Source organism: Rhinoderma darwinii, chromosome 1 (assembly GCF_050947455.1).
Source record: "Rhinoderma darwinii isolate aRhiDar2 chromosome 1, aRhiDar2.hap1, whole genome shotgun sequence".
Classification (NCBI taxonomy): domain Eukaryota; kingdom Metazoa; phylum Chordata; class Amphibia; order Anura; family Rhinodermatidae; genus Rhinoderma; species Rhinoderma darwinii.
In genome coordinates, this window is record NC_134687.1 from 220,476,658 (window position 1) to 220,500,690 (window position 24,033).

At 41.4% G+C, this 24,033-nt stretch overlaps 1 protein-coding gene across 1 annotated transcript in view; it reads left to right on the forward strand.

Annotated features, from left to right (window-relative positions):
• The window catches only part of FRAS1 (Fraser extracellular matrix complex subunit 1), a 457,569-nt gene that overhangs the window by 158,576 nt on the left and 274,960 nt on the right, over positions 1–24,033 (forward strand). Inside the window, exons 3-4 of the mRNA XM_075861759.1 lie at positions 18,655–18,762; positions 21,628–21,720. Of these exons, the coding sequence (XP_075717874.1) occupies positions 18,655–18,762; positions 21,628–21,720 (201 nt within the window). The remainder of the gene's footprint in view (positions 1–18,654; positions 18,763–21,627; positions 21,721–24,033) is intronic.

Below are 24,033 nucleotides of genomic sequence, written 5' to 3' on the forward strand. Positions count from 1 at the left end.
TCCCCTTTATATCCCATCTTATAAAGAAGTAGAGGAGTCCTATATACCCTATGCAAAAGGAAGAGTTGGGAAAGACAATACATGTCACTCAGGGATGTGCTAGGTACCGATTATAGAATGTCGACTGTCCTGCCAAACCTCTTCATCAATCTGACCTAGATCTCTCTCCCATCTTTCTTTTATATTAAGAGGCCTAGTTTTAAGAGTGGAATCCAGTAGAGAGACATACAGCAGGAAAATCATGCCCCTAGTGTTTCTGATGTACTATGCTTCGGTTCGTGTACAAGGGAAGGGAGTGAAGGATTATAGTACTGATACACCTAAATTAGCATTTCCATTCTTTGTTGGTCTTGTTTGACCAGTTTACTTCTGTTCTTTGAAATAAAAAAATTCCGTACACTTGGTTAAATAAAAACATAAAAACGTCCTGGGGAAATAAGTATCTCTGTATCAGACATGCGCTTTCTTCAGTGGATGTTTCCAGCCCATATCTTCCACGTCAGGCTATACTTTTTTATGCTAATAAGCCCCCTAAGGTTAATCGTATTTCTCTATTTTACGGCTTATTTACCACTCATACCCCTACTGCTAAATTCTCGTATATGTCCACATGGGATATTGAGCTAGGTTTGTATATCTCTCTTCAAGATTGGTTAAAAGCCTTGGCATGGGTGCGAAGAGCCTCCAAGAGCTCGATACATTGGGAAATGTCTAGGAAAATTTCCTTCCGATGGTATCTTACACCTGCACGTGTGGCTAAAATGTCAGGCTCTGTATCGGAGTCTTGTTGGAGGGGTTGTGGAGCAAAGGGTACGTACATGCATTGTTTTCTCCCTCTGGTTGATTGCTTTCCAGCTCATCTCTAAAATCTTGAAATCTAATATAGTGGCTTCTCCTGGTTTGGCCTTGTGCTTTCTGGGTGTGGACCACCTCCCCGCCTTTGGGCGTATAGTTATGTCGCATATCCTTATGGCTGCGAGACTTATGATAGCACGTAAATGGAAGTTGGCGGATCCTCTAAAGTTAGTTAATCGGGTTCCGATTTCCTATCATATGGAGAATTCATGGTCTACTAAGACTCACTCACTAGCTAAATTTGAAAGAGCCTGGAAACCTTGGAGCGAATTTGCTCTAAGCCCGGATTTGACCTGAGCTCCACTTTCCCCTTTTGCTTGATTCTGGATGTAGGGTCTATATTTCGATGGTTGTCAGTATATTCTGTATTGATTTGTCTCCTGTCATACAGATGTGTTATATGTAGAACAGAGCTGTTCTTTTCTATATTGTACTTGATTGCATATGAATCCCTGTAATGTATGTGTTACTTTATATTTATATGTCTTGGGGAGATCCTCATGTTGAGTATCCTCCCTTCTTGGTTTAGTTCTTTTCTAAAATTCAATAAAAACTTTACTGGGAAAAAAAATCCCTGTGGAAATTCAGCAATTTTTCATTCAAATGAATGTTTTGTCACTGACAAAATTTCAGTCATTCCTATGTGGCCACAAGCATAGTGCCTGCATGGTCAAAGAGAAATGGCATAGCCCGGTTCTAGGATATATATATATATATATATATATATATATATATATATATATATATATATATATATATAAAGCAGCACTTCATAAATCGGGTTTCTGGTGCTATGCGGTCCTAGCCTTGATCCAAACGGTCCTATAGATATATTCAAAATGATCGCAGCACTCCCAAGGTGTGCTGCTATCATTTTGTGTGTATATATATATATATATATATATATATATATATATATACAGTATGCCTGCTTGCATGAGTTAATGAAAATAATAGCCATAGTCAAAGATGGGCATTATGTGAGGTGTCATGGAATGATCATGTGTTTTTCCCCTCACATATTACATGTAGAATTGCTTAGCAATATTATTGCACTGTAATGAACCTCAATAACAAACAATGAAGGGACAGTTGGGGCTTGATGCAGTTTTATTCTGTTAGTGTCTTCTGTGAACACCACTATGTATACCATATTTCATATGGTTCTGCCACTCATGTAGAAGTTGTTGTTTTTTTTTCGCTCCTCCAACTTATTTGTATACACTGTTATTGCTCTAAAGAGTACAAAAAAAAATCATTGAAAACATCTGTTTTGATGAGATTTGTTTGGAGCAACGAGGGCGTCGCCATTGCTCCAAATAGCTCATGCTTCTCTCCCCAGTCCGTCTCTCCCTCCCTTTTTTCTCTGATTGACAGTGCCAGGCATTCTCCTGAGCACTCCTCTGCTTCTGAATCGGCGCATGCGCAGTACAGTACTGAAGTTTCACGGGTTGAATCGGCTTTACTGCGCATGCGCCGATTACGTCACATTATACCCAGATTAGTGTGACGTAGTCGGCGCATTCGACACGTGAAACTTCAGTGATGTACTGAGCATGCCTGGCCCTGTCAGAGGAGGAAGGGAGGCACTGGGGAAAGAAGGTAGAGCTATTTGGAGCAACGGTGACGCCCTCGTTGCTGCAACAGCTCATTTGCACATAAAGAATAAACTTCTATTTCTGCAATGGAGCCACACATATGAAAAAGGAAAACTGCATTATGTTCAGATGAGGTTACTCTATCCTACTGTGCTGCTGCTTTTATAGGCCGATGTCTGGTGACCGAGTTCTTTTAAGAAGAGGTACAGGTATACTTTAATAATTTGGGAGTATTATTTCATATCGCCTACTGCTTCAATTGGTCGCTCATAGAGAAAAACTGACTGAATCAGTAACACATTGAAAAATCCTACTCACTTGTCCTTTTGTTGCCTGTGGGCATCTTGTAAGATACCTGATACCTAGTTTTTGTTTTGTAATTCTTTGGCAAAAGCCTTGGTTTGAAAGAAGTCCAAAAAAATCTTTGCTGCATTATGAAAGCGCGCACTCACGGTGTCTCGCTGCATGTGCAATTGAAGAGAGTACTTTGTCAATATGTCATTCCTGGAGAAATTGGCAGCTAATTTCCATGTGTGTTACAAAAAAATGCACATCCCCTCAGGGAAGAAAAGACGATTAGGTCACGTGCTATTTTGGGCAGCATCCAGGAATGTCAGGGAAACAAAAGTAGTTATAACAAGACATAAAACCAGAAAACATATTTAACAAGGCTACGAAGACATACTTCTGAAAAAAAGACCAAGATAATTCACACCATTAACACTGATTGCTTGTGTGTTACAATGACAGCCAAGGGCAATCGTTTCAGAAAGTCTGAAGTTTGCAAAAACCAAGCAAAATCAGCCAATGTGAAGAATACAATTTTGGCATGGGTCATTCACACCTTTGTAGGGCAATTTATTTCTTTTTTTCAATAAAAAGGTTAGTCAGTGTGATTAGTGCAACTTTCTAAATAGTTTTTATAAAATAGTTTTCATTTTTGAGAGATACAGCTACTCTGTATTCTCTATACAGAGCAGCTGTATTGTTCGCTATGTCCTAAATCCGTCATTCCCGCAGACCTGGCAGGAGCAGGATTTCGCGCTAGATACAGCTGCTGTGTATAACAAATACAAAGCAGCTGTATCTCAAAAACTTGAAATTAATTTTTAATAAAAACTATTTAGAAATTTGCACTAATCACACTGATAGTTCACACATTGCCTAAATACTGCTTATATTCCGCAACGGAATTCAATGCGGAAAATCCGCAGCATAATACAGTGTCAGCAAAGAGAATGAGATAAAACAAGTCTCATCCACACGCTGCGTAAATACTGAGCGGAAAAACACTCAGAAATTGACATGCGGTGCAGAATTTTATTCCGCAGCATGTCCGTTGTATTTGTGTAAACGCAGCTTATTTGTTGCGGGTTTTCCTTATTGAATTCGATGGTGAAGTAAAATCTGCAACAAATAGTAGTTTTGTTTTTGTTGGCAGAATTGCAGCAATTCCGCTGCAAAAAAAATGCAACTCTAATGTTTGTTTTTTTTAAATTATACTTACCCAGAAGTCTGTGTATTTTCCTCCTGGCCGGCCTCCTGGGATGACGTTTCATCCCATGTGACCGCTGCAGCCAATCACATGGGATGAAACATCATCCCAGGAAGCCGGCCTGGATGACGTCAGAGGGCCGGACTTCGGTGATGACTTTTCATCCCATGTGACCGCCGCTGCAGCCAATCACAGGCTGCAGCGGTCCCCTAGGATGAAACAACACCCCAGGAGGCCGGTCTGCTAGCAGGCCAGTTAATGCTGCAGTTTTCCGCAGCAGGCATTCCAGGCGAAGAACTGCATCACAGTTTGGTGCGTCTTTTCGCCCGGAATTCCCTGTGTAACTTTACGCAGTGTTTCCGCCCCGTGTGAAAAAAATGGCCTTCAAAGGTTTACATAGCCTTTAAAGGAAAACTGTCAAATAAACATATTTATCTTGTGTATAGAACATCGCATTATTCTATTTTATTACTTATTCGTTTTTTCTCATTCATAGGCTAGATTCACATGAACGTGTTCGTTTGCGTCCGTAAAAAACACTGCGTTTTTTCCTACGTTGCAGCTCCGTGTGCCATCAGAGTTTGTTCCGTGCGGCATCAGTTTTTAAAGGGAGTCTGTCACCAGAATGTCCGAGTTAAACTAGTAACGAGGTATTGTAGAGGAGACTAACCTGTTTCTAAGGTTTCTTTTCATTTTCTACTTACTGCCTCCTTTGTAGAGAAATACGTTTTATTAAGTTTATGCTAATGAGCATTTAGGTGCAATGAGGACGTTACCATTGCACCTAAATGCTCTTACTTCGCTCCCCAGTTCATCCCCCCCCTCCCTCCCTTCTTACATTGATTGACAGGGGCCAGGCAGCGTAATCGGCGCGTTCATGCCTGGACCCGTACTATCTGTAACGCGCGCGCGTCTCTGCTCTTCACTCGGCGCATGCACAGTACGATCGTTCTGCTCGACCTTCTAATCGGCAGTACTGCGCATGCGCCAAATAAAGAGCAAGGACGCTGCACATGTAAGAAGGGAGGGAGGGGGGGTTGAACTGGGGAGCGAAGTGTGAGCAATAAGGTGCAATGGTAATGCCCTCATTGCACCTTATTTCTCTACAAAAGTGGCAGTAAGCAGAAAATGAAAATAAACCTTAGAAACAGGTTAGTCTCCTCTACAACACCTGGTTACTAATTTAATACGGACATTCCGGCTCCCTTTTAATGTTGGTGTTGGTGTACGTTTTTTAATTTATTTTTTCAACATCTCTTTAGCAACTGGTGTGTGAATCACAGACAGCACACGGAAGACGTCCATGTGCTCTCCGTGATTTTCACGCACCCTTAGACTTGGTGTGCAAAAACGCAAGAAAATTGGACATGCAGTGAGTTTCACGCAACGGACACATGCTGCGTAAAAAACACTGCATGTCTGCATAGCCCCATTGAATTTCATAGGTCCGTGAAAAAAACGGACAGCACACGGACGTGAAGTGCGCTCGTCTGAATAAGACCTTGTGTGTCTTTATTAGGTTAACATGTGCTTATAATATTGATCAAAAGAGAACATCCAATGAACCCAGTAGTAACAAGCGACTTAAAGCTAAATCCTTGTTTTCAGCAAAATGTCTGCACACACATCGTTCATAACTTTTATTTTCTTGGTCCTGCAATGGTCCTTGTTTCTTATATACGTTTCCTGCAGAGATATTCAACCATATACCTAAAATAGTTGTATACGTCTGCTAGTTATTTCCATTATCTGCCATACCCCTTCCAGACATATACGGCATGATATGAACAGAGCCTATGCGATCCATCAAACCTATTTCTGTACATTTGTTCTATTATATAGCAGATTTAATTTTCTGTGACCACTTTCATGAATGCAGGGTTACATTCAAGCCCACATTTAGTGAATTGGGAGTCACCTGCACTTGAATCAAGTGGAGCTGAAGAATGATAAACTTGGAACCTATTCTATAATGAGAACAGAAAAGGGGTTATGTAGAAAAACCAGGGATAAGAAAAAAAAAATTGGTATTGCCTTTAGCATTACATTTCCTAATCTTTAGTTTCCCACTGACCTGTCGTCATTCCCCAAAAATAACTGTTCTCTCTTTGCGCTAGTTTTTTTTAGAAGACGCCTGTTAAATCAAGCCCAAAAAACAAAGTACAGGTAAATATAAGAGACAATATAATACTAATACAGAGTAAAAGGATGGACCATACAAGGAGATAGAAACAGTAAGGTCAGATGTAAAAGAAAAAGCAGATGGCCTATATAGACAACCAACCAGCAGTAGCCAAGAACCACTCGAATAACCCACAACAATCAGAACATATAAAGCGAGCAATAAAATAATGACGTGCACACATGTAAAAATATGTATATATAGTGCTGACTGAGGATGTAGTAACTAATAAGTAGCATAAAAGAATATACTGAAATCCGATATAGATGAGATGACTAACCAGAAGTGCAGGCTAAAAAGCCACGATGATGTACTGAAAAAGTACAACAAAGTAGAAATTAGCACATACCCTGAGACATGGTGGGGAGTGGGACCGGCAACATCAGGTGCTGGCAGAAAGACAAATGCCTCGATGCGCGTTTCGCCCAACAGACCGGCTTCGTCTGTACATCACTTTAACAATTGTGTTTCTCAGCATATTGATGTGTGGAATACCCAAGTGAAAAGAACACTGTTCTTCATAATCAATGTGTCTTGTATCTTCTGTGCTAAATAAAGATTGCCTGTGCTACAATTAAATGTCATGATTCTGTGTTCATTACGGGGTTTAGTCAGTAGGTTTGGAGCCACTAAACCACCAGCATTCCGTTATGCGGCGGGCCTATGGGGTTTAGTGTTCCAAACCTGCCTACCTTACCAACTTACCAAAAGGAGCCCGGGTAAGAAGTCTGGCGGCATCGGGTGCATGCGCATTGTGCATGTGAAGCTGAGGACAGTACACCTCGCTTCACGGCGCTTGAACCAGTTCAATTATTTCTAAATTGTTTGTCCCCATCCTGAAAATTGATGTTACACAGAAACTATGGGGGGAAACTTATTAAAGTTTCTACGCCAGATTTTCTGGCATAGAGAAGTCGCAGAAGCCCGTGATAAATTGAGAATTTTGGGCATTTTACACCACCCTTAGTAATATTCAAAAAATGTTGCGTGGCTCAACAAAAGGATGCAGGCCACATATTTTCTATCATTTACGCCAGAAAGCAGTGAAAATTATACCTGTAATCTACGTCAGCTCCTAGCCGGGACCCGTATCTTGCCCCTCAATGAGACTAACCCCCTTCCCTGTCGGACAATAAAATAAAAAATATATGTTCTCGCCACTCTGCTTCTCTCCTCAGCCTCTCACAACAGGCCGTGGCTCAAAAAAGGCTCTGACACTGCTCGACTTTAATACATTGTATGAGCCGCAGCCTGCTGTGAAAGCCCGAGGAAAAAAGTGGACCGGTAAGTTAGGTTTTTGTTTTCCAATTTTATGTGGATTGGGCCCGGCCGCCATTTATGCCACAGAGCACGGCCAACCGAAACACATTTATTATGAGACGTGTCACATCTTACTGCAGCGAGACAGCTGTCAATATGTTTTATATTTTCCTATATTATCTAGGCGTCACTCACTAACCTGTCTTTGATTCTAACACATGCTTCTTTGTAGTGTAACCTAAAACGCTGCGCTGTGTCTTTATAACCCTGTGCTATTTGTCACCCTGTATGGCCATGAGAAGAGCAAGCAGCTGCAGCTATCCCTGCCTTGTGCACCAGATATGTGTATTATTCCCAAGCATTTCACATCAAAGAAATCGAAATCAATGTTTTGGTCTCTCAATTTGACAAAAGAAATTCCGGATTAGCCGCTTCATGCAGTGGAAAATTATCTTTTTTTTTTTTTTTTACATGGCTGATATACTGTGGGAATTAGCCTTTGAAGAATGGATCTAGTGTAGGCACTAGACCTAACACACTACGGCTGGGTTCCCACGTAGCATAAACGCTGCAGAATTTCCGCAACGGAAAAACTGCTTTGGAAAAAAGTTACATTTACAGCGTTTTCTGGAGTAGCTACTGTTGCGTTTTGCTAGCAGAAAATGCTGCATAAATGCAGGGCAGGTGCGGATTTTGTGTGCGTTTTTTCTGCAGCGGTTTTACCTGCGGATTTAGTGTTAAACATTGGTTATAGCAAACGTGCACCTGTGGATTTCCAGCAGTTTTCTACTGTGTTTCCACTGTAAAAACCACAACAACATAAGGCCTTATTCACACGGACCTGTCCGTATTGTGCGCGCAAAAAAACGCTGTGTTTTGCGTGCGCAAAAGGTCCGTGTGGCATCAGCATATGGTGCGTGGCTGCGTGATTTTCGCGCAGCCAGCATCATGATGACACTCTGGTTTTGTTGACTTCAATGGGTGCGTGCAGCGCGAAACGCAGGCAAGTATATTACATGTCATGAGTTTCACGCAGCGCACATACGCTGCGTGAAATTCACTGACATTCTGAACGGCCCCATTCTTTAACATAGGTCCGTGCCACGCACGTGAAAATCACGCACGTAGCACGGACGTATTATACATTCGTGTGAATAAGGCCTAAATCTGTTGCGGAAATTCTGCTACCCATTGAAGTCTATGGGTCAAAGACGCAGCATCTCCGCATAGAACACGCAGCATAAATTGACATGCTGCAGAATTTAAAAACGCACCGCAGGACGCTTTCCGCACGACTTTTGTGCATTTTTTTTTTTTCTGCGGCATGGGCATGAGATTTTCTAAACCTCAATCACATTGCTGCAACTGTAAATGCTTTAGAATTTACGCACAGAGTTCCATTGCGGAAATTCCACAGCGTTTACGCTACGTGGGATCCAGCCTAAGTGTTTTGCCTGAATCTTTTGACTGGTGTGTGTTTTTTTTTTTAACTATTGGGAATCGGACAAGCAGGTCTGTGTCCCAAAGGTTGGGGGCAGCACAGAACAACATTCCGGGCCGTAGGTTGTACACCCATGCTTTAAAGGCTTCCTAAATCAATAAATGAAAAATGTAAATGAATATGTAATCTTAATTTGCTCAGCTGCTCTATTCTATTCAGTTTTGGGATAGGTTCACACGTGCAGATTTATTGGAAAAATTTCTATGAATAAAAATGCATTTCATACCCCTGAATGGGGTATTTTCTGTAGCATGTGCATGGATTTCAGAAGAATGGGACAGCCGCCGACATTTCTGAAACAAATAATGTACCACTTGTAATGGAGCCATCACGTAAGAAGCAGTAGAGGATGTACCATTCCACTTAATTTTCCTATAGCAGAGTAAAGACCCTTTTACACCGGCCGATAAGTGGCCTGTGCAGCGGGCGCCGATGAACGAGACATCGTTGATCAGCGCTCGCTTGCTCCTGTCACACGGAGCTATGGATGGGACGAGCGGTCGTTACTCCGATCACTCGTCCCCAAACATTATTATCATGTCGGGAGCGCGTCTCCATGTTTACACAGCGAGATGCGCTGCCGACAACGATAATCTCTTACTTTTTAAAACGATACGACCAGCAGATGATCGAGCGTGTTACAACAGAACAAGCCGATATACACCACGTCACAAGTGTTGTGTCGTATACCCTGCCCCAGTTACAGGGGAAATCAGCCCTCTCATAGTGACGATTGTCACTAATAGGGCTGTGCTGGGTCTAGTAAGACCCAGCAGCAGTCTGCCACTAACGGCACCCGGCGGGCATGTGACCAGTCACATGATCACCGGGATCAATAGAGACAGCGGCGCGGCCGCTGCCTCTATTCCTATACACAGCGTTCATTGAGCGCTGTGTACAAGTGATCAGAGAAGACAGAAGCAGCGAAAGCCGCTTCTATCCTCTCCTCAGGGTCCCCGGCAGTCACTGACAGCCGGAGACCCGACATTCAGCTGCCCGATCGCTCGGGCAGCAAGTTAAAACCCGAGCCATAATTAGTCTATGGCACGGATTTTAAGGACCCTGACCGCCGGCCGTAAAAACACAGCCAGCGGTCGGGAACTAGTAATATGATGGGAAACACGTTACTACTGAGTGTTATTTCTGTAAATGTACTGTATTTTAGCCTTTGTTCCTTTATAATATTTACCAGCTTATCAGAATATACAGATAAAGCACAAATAGTAGCAGGATTTACACTCATGAGGTTGTGTCTAAACTGTGACACTTTGAAATGAAAGAAGAAAGCAGAAGAAATGAATAAAGTATGAGCTGAGGGGTTCAGCTTTTCCTTCTTCTAAAACTGCGCTATTAATCTTCACCTCCAGCAGCTTCTGGGCTCACATTACAATGTACAATAACTTCAAGGCTCACGTCCGTTCTCGGTCCCTGTACCTGCTGGACTGCTAAGTAAGAGGAATCACTGCTTCCCTCGCCTTCATTCTGTACTGTCCACCGGCTCTCATTTCTTTTGCCAAAAGTGGAAAGACGACTGTATAGATGGTTTGTTTTTTACTGAAATCCTTCTCTGCTTTTCAATCTTTTTTTTTTCTTTTACAGTTTTTGATGTATAGTTTCTTTATTCAGAACTTATTTCAGTTGCCCTAGGATACAGCATTTCTCTCCCTGATGTACAAACATCTTTCTACTATCCACTTTCTTTTGTATCCCAACACACCAAAATAATATCAATATCAAAATATGTCTAAACAAAACAATAGACAATTAGGCTAAGTTCACATCCGCGTTGGAGCCTAAGTCGCATATTCCGGAAAAAATTATGGAAAAATAGCAACACTATTTTTACCCGGTGAGATGAAGAAACTATGACGGGTTTCCGTCGGGCACCGTTGGTGTCAGTTGTTCTCTTTCTATGACGGAACAGAACAGCAGAATTAAAAAACGACGATGTGACCTTAGCCTAAGGCCTATTTTACACGGCAGCATTTATTCGTTTTTTTGCTGCAGTATTTGTAAGCCAAAACCAGGAGTAAATCCGAAATAAGTAAGAGCAAGGATGTAGTCATATCTGCCATATTTGTCATTGTATTCTTATAATGAGGAAAACTGTGCAATGTCCAATGGAAAAAATATTCTGCAAATCAGACAGATTTCTCAATTTCTTGACGAAAGAAAAGGTATAAAGAAAGGGTATGTTTCCTTTCTTTAGTGTCCACATTTGTGTTTGGCTCAAACACTGCCATAAAAACTGCATCAAAACCGTGTGTGATCCTGGCCTTAGACAAGTTGTTTTATTCTTCATTACCAACATATTCAAAAGGAGCAGAACTGAAGGTGAAAAACTGAAAATATAAATAAAGGATTAGAAAAAAGGGTTTGCTTTCTTTCCATAAACAGCGAAACTATGGTCTGAGTTGTTTTTGGTATTGTATCAAAGCCCCATTTACTTGAGGGCCACATGCACACGACCGTAAAAAATCTCTGTGATTGCGAACCGTTATTTGGCCTGCAATTACGGACCCATTCAGTTCTATTGCCCGCAAACTCCTTTCCGTATCGCTACGGATAGGTGTCCGTGCCGTAGAACTGTGCCCGGAATTATAGAGCATGTCCTATTTTTCGTATTTTACTGGCCGTGCTTCCATAATTTGTATGGGAGAACGGCCCGAAAATGCGGGCCGCGGGCCGTGATTATGAGCACGGCCGTGTCTATGAGGTCGGACTGTAGATGAGCTACCGGACAGAACCCATGGATACAAATTACGTCTGTTTTTGCCACAGAAAAATCTTCTTTGGTTTTGCTGCAATTTTTTAAGCAGTGCTATAATGGTGCGGCACTTTGTGAATGTACCCTAAATGGAGTAAGAAACAAATCCATGACTGGATCTCTTTTTCCCATAATGCTTTAAGGGCTCGTCCACACGCTGCGGAATTGCCGCGTTTTTTCCGGCCGGAATTTCGGATGGAAAAAACGCATCAGCATACAGTAGCAGCATAGTGGATGAGATTTAACAAACCTCATCCACACGCTGCGTTATATTTCTGAGCAGAAATTTACCTGCGGTGCGCATTTTTCGGACCGCAGCATGTCAATTCCTGCTGTGGAAAGTGTCCAGAATTGCTGCATTTTTCAGGGGAGATGTCACCATCTCCTAACATTGGGAAAAATGCAGCAATTTACGCACCATTTTCTGCAGTAAAAAACGCAGGAAATAGTGCGATTTCTGTAACAATTCCATTGTCTGGACAAGCCCTAAGGCCCTGTTCACACTCAGCTTTTTTATGCGGAAACCGCGTGGAAAACCATGCCAAACAACGTCCGAAAATGCCTCCCATTGATTTTAATGGGAGGCAGAGGAAAAAAACGCTCACTAGAAAAAAAAGTGACATAAAAACCCCATTGAAAGCAATGGGAGACTAAAAAAATGCAGCGAACAGCCGCTGCGTTTTTTGACGCGTTTTATGATGCGTTCTCTGGGAAAAACGCTTGCGGTGTTTTTCTTTGCCTGTTGAAGAAAGAGGTAAAAAAAAAAACGCCTGCCTGCAAAAAACTTTGTGAACTAGGCCTAAGGGTTTTCACACGTGCCAATCAGGTTTTGTTTAGGGTTTTTTAAGGCTGGGTTCACTCAGAGTTTTTTGCAGGCGGAAATTCTGCCTCAAATTCCGTTTGGAAGTTTGAGGCAGATTTTCCTCTCCCTGCACGCCGATTTTCGCAGTGTTTTTCGCTTGCGGCCATTGAGCATCGCGGGCATAAACCTCTGCGAAATACGCTTTCTCAGCCTCCCATTGATGTCAATGGGAGGTCAGTGGCGTAAACGCCCGAAGATAGGGCATGTCACTTCTTTCTCCCGCGAGACGGTTTTACCGCTCGCGGAAAAAAAGGCACCTCCGCCTCCCATTGAAATCAATGGGTGGCATTTTCGGGCCGTTTCCGCGTCAGAAAACTCGTCCAAAAACTCTGTGTGAACCCAGCCTAATGATGTTTTTGAAGCCAAAACCAGGAGTGGATTCAAATAAGAGGAGATGTAAAATCTGTCATTTTTTATTTTTTTTTCTCTCCCTATATGATTCACAAAACCTGATCAAAGCCTGAACATGTAAATGTAACCTTAGCAATTTTTACATTGGATTAAATCTGAAATATGGCAACAGATCAAATATAGGCATTGTTCACACAGTGGAGATTTGATGCATATTTACGGCAGATTTTGCAAGTAGTTTTTAAGCCAAAAACTGGAATGGAACCTCAACAGAAGAAATATATAAAGGAAGGCCTCCTCTCCTGGATCCAATTCTGGTTTTGCCTTAGAAAATACATGCAAAATCTGCCACAAATCTGCACTGTGTGAACAAGGCCTTAATGAATTTGAAACCTATTTAGGTATCATTAAAAAGATATTAATATCATCTGTAGATAGTAGTCTTACTACTACTCTACTTTGCATTTAAATAAATTATACATGTCCTGAAAATGGCCTGTGTGTCAATATGAATAAGATTAGGGCTACACATCGACTTCGGTCACTCGACATGAAAATCGCAATGCGACATCACAAGTAATGATTGTGACTATGGGCATGTTACGACATGCAACTTAAAGTGACCGCTATACGACCGTCTTTGCCTGCGACTTTGCTTTCGTAGACTTTAATGTAAGTCGTGCGTGACTGCGACTCATTTGGACATTCCAAAGCCTAAATGGCATGCAACTCCTAAATCCTTAAATAGTCGGGCCACAGCAAATTGCAAACTCGTGCAATTTGTGTTTGACTTGATGTCGTATAACGAACGTCTCTGTGTATTTCTGGCCTAAAGAGCTAGCACTTTAATTCTACATTTCAAATCAAATTTTTCTTTTGATTTTTTTTCTGTAACTCCAATGTTGTTTTTTTCCTGATGAAAAGAGTTTGCATCCTACTTGCCTGTTTTGGCTAAACGCAGTTTTGCACCCACGTTTGTATAGGTTATTTTGTCTTATAGGGATGACTGCCATATTTTGCCTTTGGGTACTTTTTTTTTTTTTTTTTTTTAACCGTTTATTAGTCCTGTCTCCAGCTTAGAAACAATCAAGATTTGGATGTTATATGGTTTTAGAAAGAAAATATCATAAAAAAAATAACTGCCAGTCACATAATTTCCTGTCCCCTCACGGTCTAGTTTCTCGATCTGTATGTAACAAAACTGGAAATTAAGAATCATACACGATCCATATAAAATATTATAGTGGCTGTCGTTACACTAGATTTCTAAATATGTATATTACTTAAGAAAGTTAGGGATTGATGAGAGCCGCAGGTCTACCACAGGTTTTTTTCGCAGTTATATGAGCATATTTTTCATTTTAGTTATTGCTGGTATAATAAGATTTAATTCTCACCACCATCAGTCATTGGATCTACACTTAAAGTGTAGAATTGTAAACATAATTTGATAGATACTGTACATAACATTAAGTTTTAGAGCCGACGTGCCTTGGGGAGACATGTTCATGAAATTAGGTAGAACGTTAATATAATGACTCTACAAAGTTGCTGTTTGTTGTATGTTTGGTTTTCAATATGTTCTACTGTCTTATATTGCTATGTCTCCTTAGGTGGTGGCACTCTGTTCGACCCCGTCTATTGCCATTTACAGAACCCCCACATAGACTTTTATAACCATGTACACTATCAAAGTGAAAATCCTGCTCTCGTTTCACGTAGTAACCGTTTATTATATCCAACACAGCCATTGTTGTTAATGTTCCCAGAGTGACTCTGAGGCAGTACGATTTGTAGTTCCACAATTATAATCTTCGCAAAACTATTTATTGTCTTGTAATACAGGAAGATAATTGAAACCTAAGCAAGAGAGTACTATATCTCTAGAAACACATGCATAAAGTAAAGTACATGGGTCCGGTTGATGACTTGCCTAAATTGATGTCCATAACAATACGTATACAGTACATGCACGTATTAGGAATTCTGGTCCTTTCTAATAAATACCGTATGCGGTAACGTGATATAGTGTTGTGGCTTTCAGGGTGAAGATTGTGAATTGTACCCATCAATCTTCACCAGTGCATACAAATATGTTGTAATTGCATGTGCTTTTATCTCCTCCCGCTATGTGTGTGTGTGCGGATGACCTTACAATGAATTAAACATGCCATCCAAACTCTGAACCTACTGATCTTTACAAGATACAGTACTCTGTCTTATGGAAAAGTATTATGTTCAAGCATGGGCTAGTAAAATCTCTGGATATTTGATGCCACAACATCTGTAAAACTTGTTAAAAATCCTTTGATCCATTTGTTACCTGCTTGTAATGGCAAAAATATGGACCTCTGTATTATTAAGAATGGATCATGTAACACACAAGCAAAAATCTAACACACACACACACACACACACACACACACACACACACACACACACACTATGGCCAGATCTGGTGTAAGACGTGAGCAATGATGTCATCAGAGAATACAGAACTGATACTACTATGCCTTTTATTTGCTGAAAGAATGCGCTGTTCACACTAGGTTTGTGGCTCCCATTATCACCAGAGCGATATCCGTTATATTGGTTCCATCGTGTAATGGATCTTTAGGCCTCTTTCACACGGCAATATATTGATCAGCATTTTGCATTAGTATTTAGAAGGCAAAACTAGGAGAGGGTCCACAGAATACAAATCTTTCCATTATACTTCTCTATGTAGTCTCCACTCCAGGTTTTAGCTTCCAATTACTGATGCAAAATATGGACCTAAATAATGCTGTATGAAAGAGGCCTATGGGTGCAGTCACACCCGGCAGATTTTGTTGCAGAAATTTCTGCGACTTCAAATCCGCTCCATTCCTCTTAATAGGACTTGCGGAAATCCTTACACCTGCTGCAGAAACAACCACGTTCAGATGATTAAAACGGATTTTCACTTCTGAAAAGGTAAACCAACAAGACAATAGTGCAGTGATACTGTTGTGTGTAGAATGGGATCTATCATCGGTGTGACATACTGTACTAAACATAAAAGAATCTAGCCAGAATATTTTTCTTTCTTTAGGTTTTTATTGCCTAATATTGCAATTAAGGGGGTATTCCATCCTTTAGCATTTTTCCTTGATTGCTGGGGGTCCGACCACTGGGACCCCCACCGATTTCCAGAATGGGTACATACAGTCCCGTTCCATTCAAAGTCTATGGGGCTGACGGAAACAGGCGAGCACAGCGCGGGGGGGGGGGGGGGGACAAGGGTCTGGAGTGAAAAATGCTAAAGGATGGAAAATATCATCTTTGTCCCAGGATTTTAGCCATTTCAACCCTGCTCCTCCTCGAAAGCCTATAGGATGACTGGCTGCAGAAGGAGCCTTCCCCCATTGCTCTGTCTGCAATAGGAGACAAAGCTTGTTAAAGGGTAACTAAATGTTTGACAAACTTCTGACATAGTGACATGTCAGAAGTTTTGATTGGTCGGGGTCCTGGCAGTGAGACCCCCACCAAACGCTAAAACGAAGCGGCAGAAGTGCTTGTGTGAGCGCTCAGCCGCTTTGTGTCTGTTTGTCTTTTTCCGGAAATAAATGTATTGGAGTACAGGCTCAATAGAAGGTCTATGAGCCCGTACTCCGATACATCGGCTTTCCAGAAAAAGCCGAACAGACACAAAGCGGCTGAGCACTTCTGCCGCTTCGTTTTAGTGTTTGGTGGGGGTCTCATTGCCAGGACCCTGACCAATCAAAACTTCTGACATGTCACTATCACACGTCAGAAGTTTGTCAAACGTTTAGTTACCCTTTAACTTAGCGAAGCCCCACCCCCAACTGTCTGTCAGCCGAAAATGGAAGGGATCAGCAGGAAAGTAACCCCTGTGTTCTCTGCAAGATTTCTACAAGACTGTTTGTTTCAAGAGTTGCATAAAATCCCGCAGACTGACAAACCGTGTGGGCAAGTTTATCTCATGTTTACTTTTATCATTCACTGCTAGGTTTAGTGTTCCTTTAACTACAGCAATCCTATTATATTGTGTTATGTTTGAGAATGTAATATCTGCTTTGGTATTTGTATTGTCAATGGAGTTACTGTACAACGGGAAGGCATAAGTTGTGATAATACACACCGGGGAGAAATTATTCAATGTAATCCAGTTTTCTGGTGCAGAAAAGTCTTAAATTCCGGAAAGGTCGAAATTCGCACAAAATATTTCAGTAATACTTAAAAGGTGGTTGGGACTTAGCAGAAGGGACATTGCCGACCGCGGCCCCGACAAATTTACTATAAGTTCCGAAAGAAAATGGTGTCAATTTTAGTGCAAATCTAGATTTGACTTTCTTGGTCACGGACGGACAGAGGCCAGCTTAATTTTTTAGGAGGCCTCCGCCACTTAATAAATTAGGCGTCTCTTACTCCAGCGCTCTTTAGATTTTGAAACACCAGTCTTAATAAATTCTCTCCACAATCTCCCAGCATATGCAGAACAGAGTCAGTCATCAAATGACATAATGTGCTGACAGTCATAATGTGAAGGAGAGAAAATGAGAGGCATCTATGTTTTAATGCATTCTGGTATGACAGTCTCATGAAATCTAAGATGATATTAATGTCTAATATGTACGGAATTCTCATTCAACCCGTGTGATCACAATCATTATTGCCAACTTTGTACTGAATTGCGTTTACCTCGTATGATCACGTGTACTTTCAGGATTATAGATCTGAAAGCCGAACACAACAATGTAACATGATTTATTTCCAATTTGTACATGAAACATTGCTCATGTGCCGCACATTGATGTTACGGAGCGCTCAATACACATAAAGCAACTGAGCCTCAAAGTTTATGGATTTTGAGGTAAAATATGTCGTTCGGGTGGCAGCAGGGCTGAAGCCAGAAGCTTTTCTTGAAATAATGCCTCTATCATTGTGACCTGTCCTGGCAGGAATCCATTGTTCATTATCACAGGCTTAGAACAAGGAATCCTGGGGGCGTACAGTACAGGATAGGGACCTGCTATTTACATCCCAGAGAAGCATTGCTTATTTTAAATACTGTATCATTATGCCACATATGCAGATTTGTTATATATTATAAATTATACAGTATTCATTTGTTTTAGGAGAATGTGTGTGACAAGGGTTGATATGTGATTAGAAAAAAGGTACAAAATGCACCACCCTTGTCCTTTGCTTGTGTCAGGTATTGCAGCGTAGCCAGAGTTATTGAAATGGTTGCAATACCAGACACAGACCATAAACAAAAATGGCGCTGTTTCTGGGGGAAAAAAAACAACAACAATATGCTTATATATTGACTCGCTTATTACTGAGCATTGGACCTCATTTATAAAAGGTAATGCAGACAAAACGTGGAGTTGCCGATAGCAACCTGTCATGTCACTCCGTTACCTGTGTCAAACTACTGAATGCCAGACGCCTCATGCACACGGCCGTGCCCGTAATCACGGCCCGTAAAATACGAAAAATAGGACATGCTCCGTAATTCCTGGCACAGTTCTACGGCACGGACATCTACCCGTAGCGATACAGACAGGTGTCCGCGGCCAATAGAACTGAATGGGTCCGTAATTGCAGAGATTTATTATGGTCGTGTGCATGGGGCCTTAGCCATGGAAAACCGCTTCGGTAGCTTCAAACACAAACATCTGTATATAATATTGTAAGTATATGCGGGGAGCATGTATGAAGGTTTTGGGTAACATGCAATAGATATTTACAATCTACATGAAATACATCAACATTATATATGTTTTCTATTACAGAACAGTACTGAATGGAAGCCTGAATCCTGTCAAGATTGCACCTGTCATGACAATATTGTGGTGTGTGAAAAGACCCTTTGTAGAGACCCTCAATGTGATTTTACAAAGGTATTGACCTATTTTTCAAACCAAACTTCTTTCCTTTATTTTGAGCTCTAGTGCTTTGTTCATCCTTGAGTTGTCCATACAATTTTTTTTTAATTTATTGTTTATCGGCCCAAGTGATTATGATCTGTAACGCGTTTTAAACACTAGCGTTAGTACACATTTACCTCTCTTCCGTCAGAGGAAGAGAGGATCGATATATTAAACGAAAAGCAACAATTCCGTTAGAATTACCATTGATTTCAATGGCAATTCTTTTGTTTCAGTGGTTTTCCGTTTGTCTCCGATCGATAGGTTTCTGTTTTTTTTGAACGGAAACAAAAGTGCAGTCTGCAGAACTTTTCTTTAGGTTCAAAAAAACGGAAACCTAGCGAACGGAGACAAACGAAAAACAACTGATACAAAAGAATTGCCATTGAAATCAATGGTAATTGTAACGGAGCTGTTGCTTTTCGTTTAATGTATCGATCCTCTCTTCCTCTGACGGAAGAGAGGTAAACTTATAGCAACGATAGTGGGTACAAAATACCCCATTCACATGCCTTAGTGTACATTTACACGTTGCTGTTGAAGTGCGGTTAGAATTGCATTGAAAAAGCACATTTAAGGTTTCGTTCACATCTGCGTCGGGGCTCTGTTCATGGATTCAGTCTGAGCTTTCCGTCAGGGGAACCTATAGATGGAAACCAAACTGAAACAAACAGAAACTATAGGTTTCTGTTTGCATCACCATTGATTTCAATGGTGACGGATCAGTTATAAATGGTTTCCGTTTGTCGCTGCTGTGTAAGGCTGGATTCACACGAGCATGTTCGATCCGTAAAGGACAGAACGTATTTCGGCGGCAAGTCCCGGACCGAACACACTACAGGGAGCCGGGCTCCTAGAATCATAGTTATGTACGACGCTAGGAGTCCCTGCCTCGCTGCAGGACAACTGTCCCGTACTGTAATCATGATTACAGTACAGGACAGTAGTTCCACGGAGAGGCAGGGACTCCTAGCGTCGTACATAAGTATGATTCTAGGAGCCCGGCTCCCTGTAGTGTGTTCGGTCCAGGACTTGCCACCGAAATACGTTCCGTCCTTTACGGACCGAACATGCTCGTGTGAATCCAGCCTTAGGTTTCCGTTGTTTTGACGGAATCAATGCCGTAGTCGACTGCTATTCATTCTGTCAAAACAACGGAACCGTTACACAACGGTGACAAACGGAAACCATTTGCAACAGATCAATCACCATACGGTTTCCGTTTGTTTTAGTTTGGTTTCCCTTCATGGGTTCCCCTGACGGAAAGCATAGACGGAACCCATGAACGGAGCCCTAGAAACACATGCATTTTTATTGTGATTTGATGCGTTTTTCAATGCAGATGCGGTAAAACACACACACAAACTGAATTGAAAAGCGCACCTCAACCGCAATGTGTGAATGGACCCTTACATAGTAACATAGTTGATAAGTTTGAAAAAAGACACATGTCCATCAAGTCCAACCTATAATCCTACCATGTTAATCCAGAGGAATGCAAAACCCCCCATGAGGTTGATGCCAACTGCCTCATTAGGGGAAAAATTCCTCCCCGAATCTAGGACTCGTACCTGTAAAATTATTATATTTATCAAAAAAGACACCCTGGCAGAATCCTAAATGTGTGAACATGATTTTGTATTAATGAATAAATTCGTATTACTACATTCAATCATCTTCATGCAGAATTATTTGAGTTTGATGGAATCACTGTTTAAGAGATTGTTAATAGGCAAAAGCTTAGAGGGTAGTACAACAGTATTGCTTGGTAGGTTAAAGTGATATAAAGCACCGAGCAGCTAAATATCATTAAAAACCGCAGCAGAGGGCTCTATTTCTGATCTCAAATGCAGCCATTCTCACCACCTTATGCAGAAAATCCACCACTAAAGAGCAATTTTGTATGTAACCCTTGGTGTACTAAAGTTCTGGTGGCATGGCATTATGGTCCCAACAGAGACGTGGCTGCAAGTTGCTGCACTCTTCCAAAATAACTACCTAACTCCAATGCTGTTATAGGATCTATATACATTACAAAGCGACGGGTTCATTTGTTTAGTGAAAATAGTATGCATCTAATATGACATGTCTTAACACCTCCGCAAGGTCCATTTAAATCGCACAGCTGTTTATAAGAACCACCTACTGGAGTTGACGGTGCCACTAGGACCTATAGTCCGATCAGATGGATAAAATGAGCCTAATAATTTATCCATTCACAGACATTGTATAGTGTGTGAACAGTATGTTCTATTTTCTTTGTACTTTACATCATTACTGTCTTGGTACATTTACAGTTCAATAAGGCTTCGTTCACACATGCGTCAGGGTCTCATTCTGACGTCCCGTCTGAGCTTTCCGTCAGAATGGCACCCTGACTGAAACAAACGGAAACCATAGGTTTCCATCACCATTGATCTCAATGTGACGGATCCGGTGCCAATGGTTTCCGTTTGTCTCCGTTGTGTAAGGGTTCCGTCGTTTTGACGGAATCAATACCGTAGTCGACTGTGCTGTTCATTCCGTCAAAACGATGGAACCCTTACACAACTGAGACAAACGGAAACCATTGGCACCGGATCCTTCACCTTTGAAATCAATGGTGATGGAAACGCAAATCTATGGTTTCCGTTTGTTTTTTGTCAGGGGTCCGTTCTGACGGAAAGCTCAGGCAGAGCGGCAGAATAGAGCCCTGACGCATATGTGACCGAAGCCTATTGCATGTCATCCGAGCCCTTCTGTAGCAATAATACAAGACTTGAGAAAAAAAAATGATTTCAAAATTTCTTTGGCTTGTGCAAATATTGTAAAGCTCATAGTAAGTTATTTATTATTTAGGGAGACATTTTTCGAATAGATCCTAATAAGTGCTGCCCCGAATGTGCTTCAAGATCAGAAGGCTTTTGCCGGCATGAAGGGAAGGAGCATGCTGTAAGTATTCTTTCAACTTTTTCTTCCGTCTTTAGAAAATCTTTTTTACCTGACACTTTTTAATGTTTTGAGTATTTTTTTTATACACCTCTCTGAAACTAGTGATGTTGTAGGTACATTTTTAGCGTTACCTTGGCTTTATTGTGTACCTTGACTTTGGCTTTCCTTGTGCATTTTTGCAGCATTGCAATATGTAGATATCTACCTTTGGAGCTGCTTTAAAGATTGTTAGGAAAACAGTGTTTTCCTTTATATGATGCTGTTTTCGGAAATGTTCTATTTACCCTTTGAAGTATGCCTATAATAACTTGCAGGGCTACAAGCAACTTCTAATTCCCCATACCTCGCAAAGTGCAGTCATCACTGTGCAAAAACGGGCGTGGAACCTGACTTGTTAGTCCCTTTTTTTAAATATATACTTCAATGTTTAATGAAATAAAGTAAAAACAGTGATGTTCAAAGGAGACATTAAAGAGGGTCTGTCACCAGTTTATAACTTGCCTATCTCCTACCTAATCTAATAGGCGCTTTGATGTAGATAACTACTGTTTTTTGTTTTTTTTTTAAAAACAAATGTTTATTATTGAGCAAGTTATGAACATTTTTCGATTTATGCAAATTGTTTCTAAATGCCCAAATGGCCATTTTTTTTTTCTATTCACTAAACAGTGTCATACACCTCTCTTTATTCCAGCCCAGCTTGATTCACAACACAGCGTGATCTCGCGAGATCGCGCTGTGATGTGACTTCCTCCAGCAGGTCCTTCACCGGAATGGCGGAAGGCTGAACAGACATCATCCAGCCGTGCCAGGACGTTTATCCGAATCTGCAGCGGCTCTAGGCTATGTCTGTTTAGTCTTCCGTCATTCCTGTGAAGGACCTGCGGGAGGAAGCCATGTCACAGCGTGATCTCGCGAGATCACGCTGTGCTGTAAATCAAGCTGGGCTGGAATGAAGAGAGGTGTATGACGCTGAGTGGTCAGTGTCATACACTTTTCTATACAACGCCCACTTGGTAAATAGAAAGCAAACGCCCAGTTGGGCATTTAGAAAAAATTAGCATAAATCGAAAAAAGTTCATAACTTGCTCAATAACAAACGTTTTTTTTTAATTTAAAAAACAGTAGTTATCTACATCAAAGCACCTATTATATTAGGTGGGAGATAGGCAAGTTATAAACTGGTGACAAAGCCTCTTTAAACCAACATATGTCACAGATCTTGTCCGTTACTGATAAATCTTTGCCCAGACTGTTTTAACAGTAATCTAAAGACTGCTACAAAGGTCTCCACCATCTACTAACCTCCCTAAACCTGATGTCTCCATCTCTGTGTGTGGCACTATCATAACTTCTAAGCAGCACGCCCGCTGTCTCGGGGTTATTTTTGACTCAGATCTTTCCTTTACTCCTCACATACAATCACTTTCACGCTCCTGTCATTTTCACCTCAAAAACATCTCCAGAATCCGCTCTTTTCTTACGGAGGAAACTGCCAAAACTCTCATTGTTGCTCTGATTCACTCTCGTCTTGACTACTGTAACTCATTACTAGTCGGTCTTCCCCTCACTAAACTCTCCCCTCTCCAATCTATCCTCAATGCAGCAGCCAGGCTCATCTTTATGACCAACCGCTACACCAACGCCTCTAATCTGTGCCAGTCACTGCACTGGTTGCCCATCCCCTTCCGAATAAAATTCAAACTTATTACTCTCACCCACAAAGCTCTCCACAGTGCTGCACCTCCTTACATCTCCTCCCTCATCTCTGTCTACCACCCTACTCGGGCTCTACGTTCTGCCAACGACCTTAGATTAAAATCCTCCATAATCCGAACCTCCCACTACCGTCTCCAGGATTTCTCTCGTGCTGCACCCGTCCTCTGGAATGTGCTACCCCAGACAATCCGATTAATTCCCAATATCCACAGTTTTAAACGTGCCCTGAAAACACATCTATTTAGACAGGCCTATAACATTCCCTAATCTGACTCCTTTCCATGGCCCTCCATTTAGATTAGTCATCAGAATAAGATTCCCTCACACTCCTTCTCTTCATGTCCGTCATACACGGATAGTGGCTGGTGACCGGCTCATGCAGCTTTATGTTACCACCGCATGTGTATAAAAATGGCCGGACTATTGTGCAGAACAAACACTGTTACACTTTGTGTCTCCCTTATGTCCTCATAGATTGTAAGCTCTTGCGAGCAGGGTCCTCACTCCCCAGGTTTGAATTGTAAATGAACTTTGTCACTATGTAATGTCTGATATTGTTTGTTTCATGTTCCCTCTAAATTGTAAAGTGCTGCG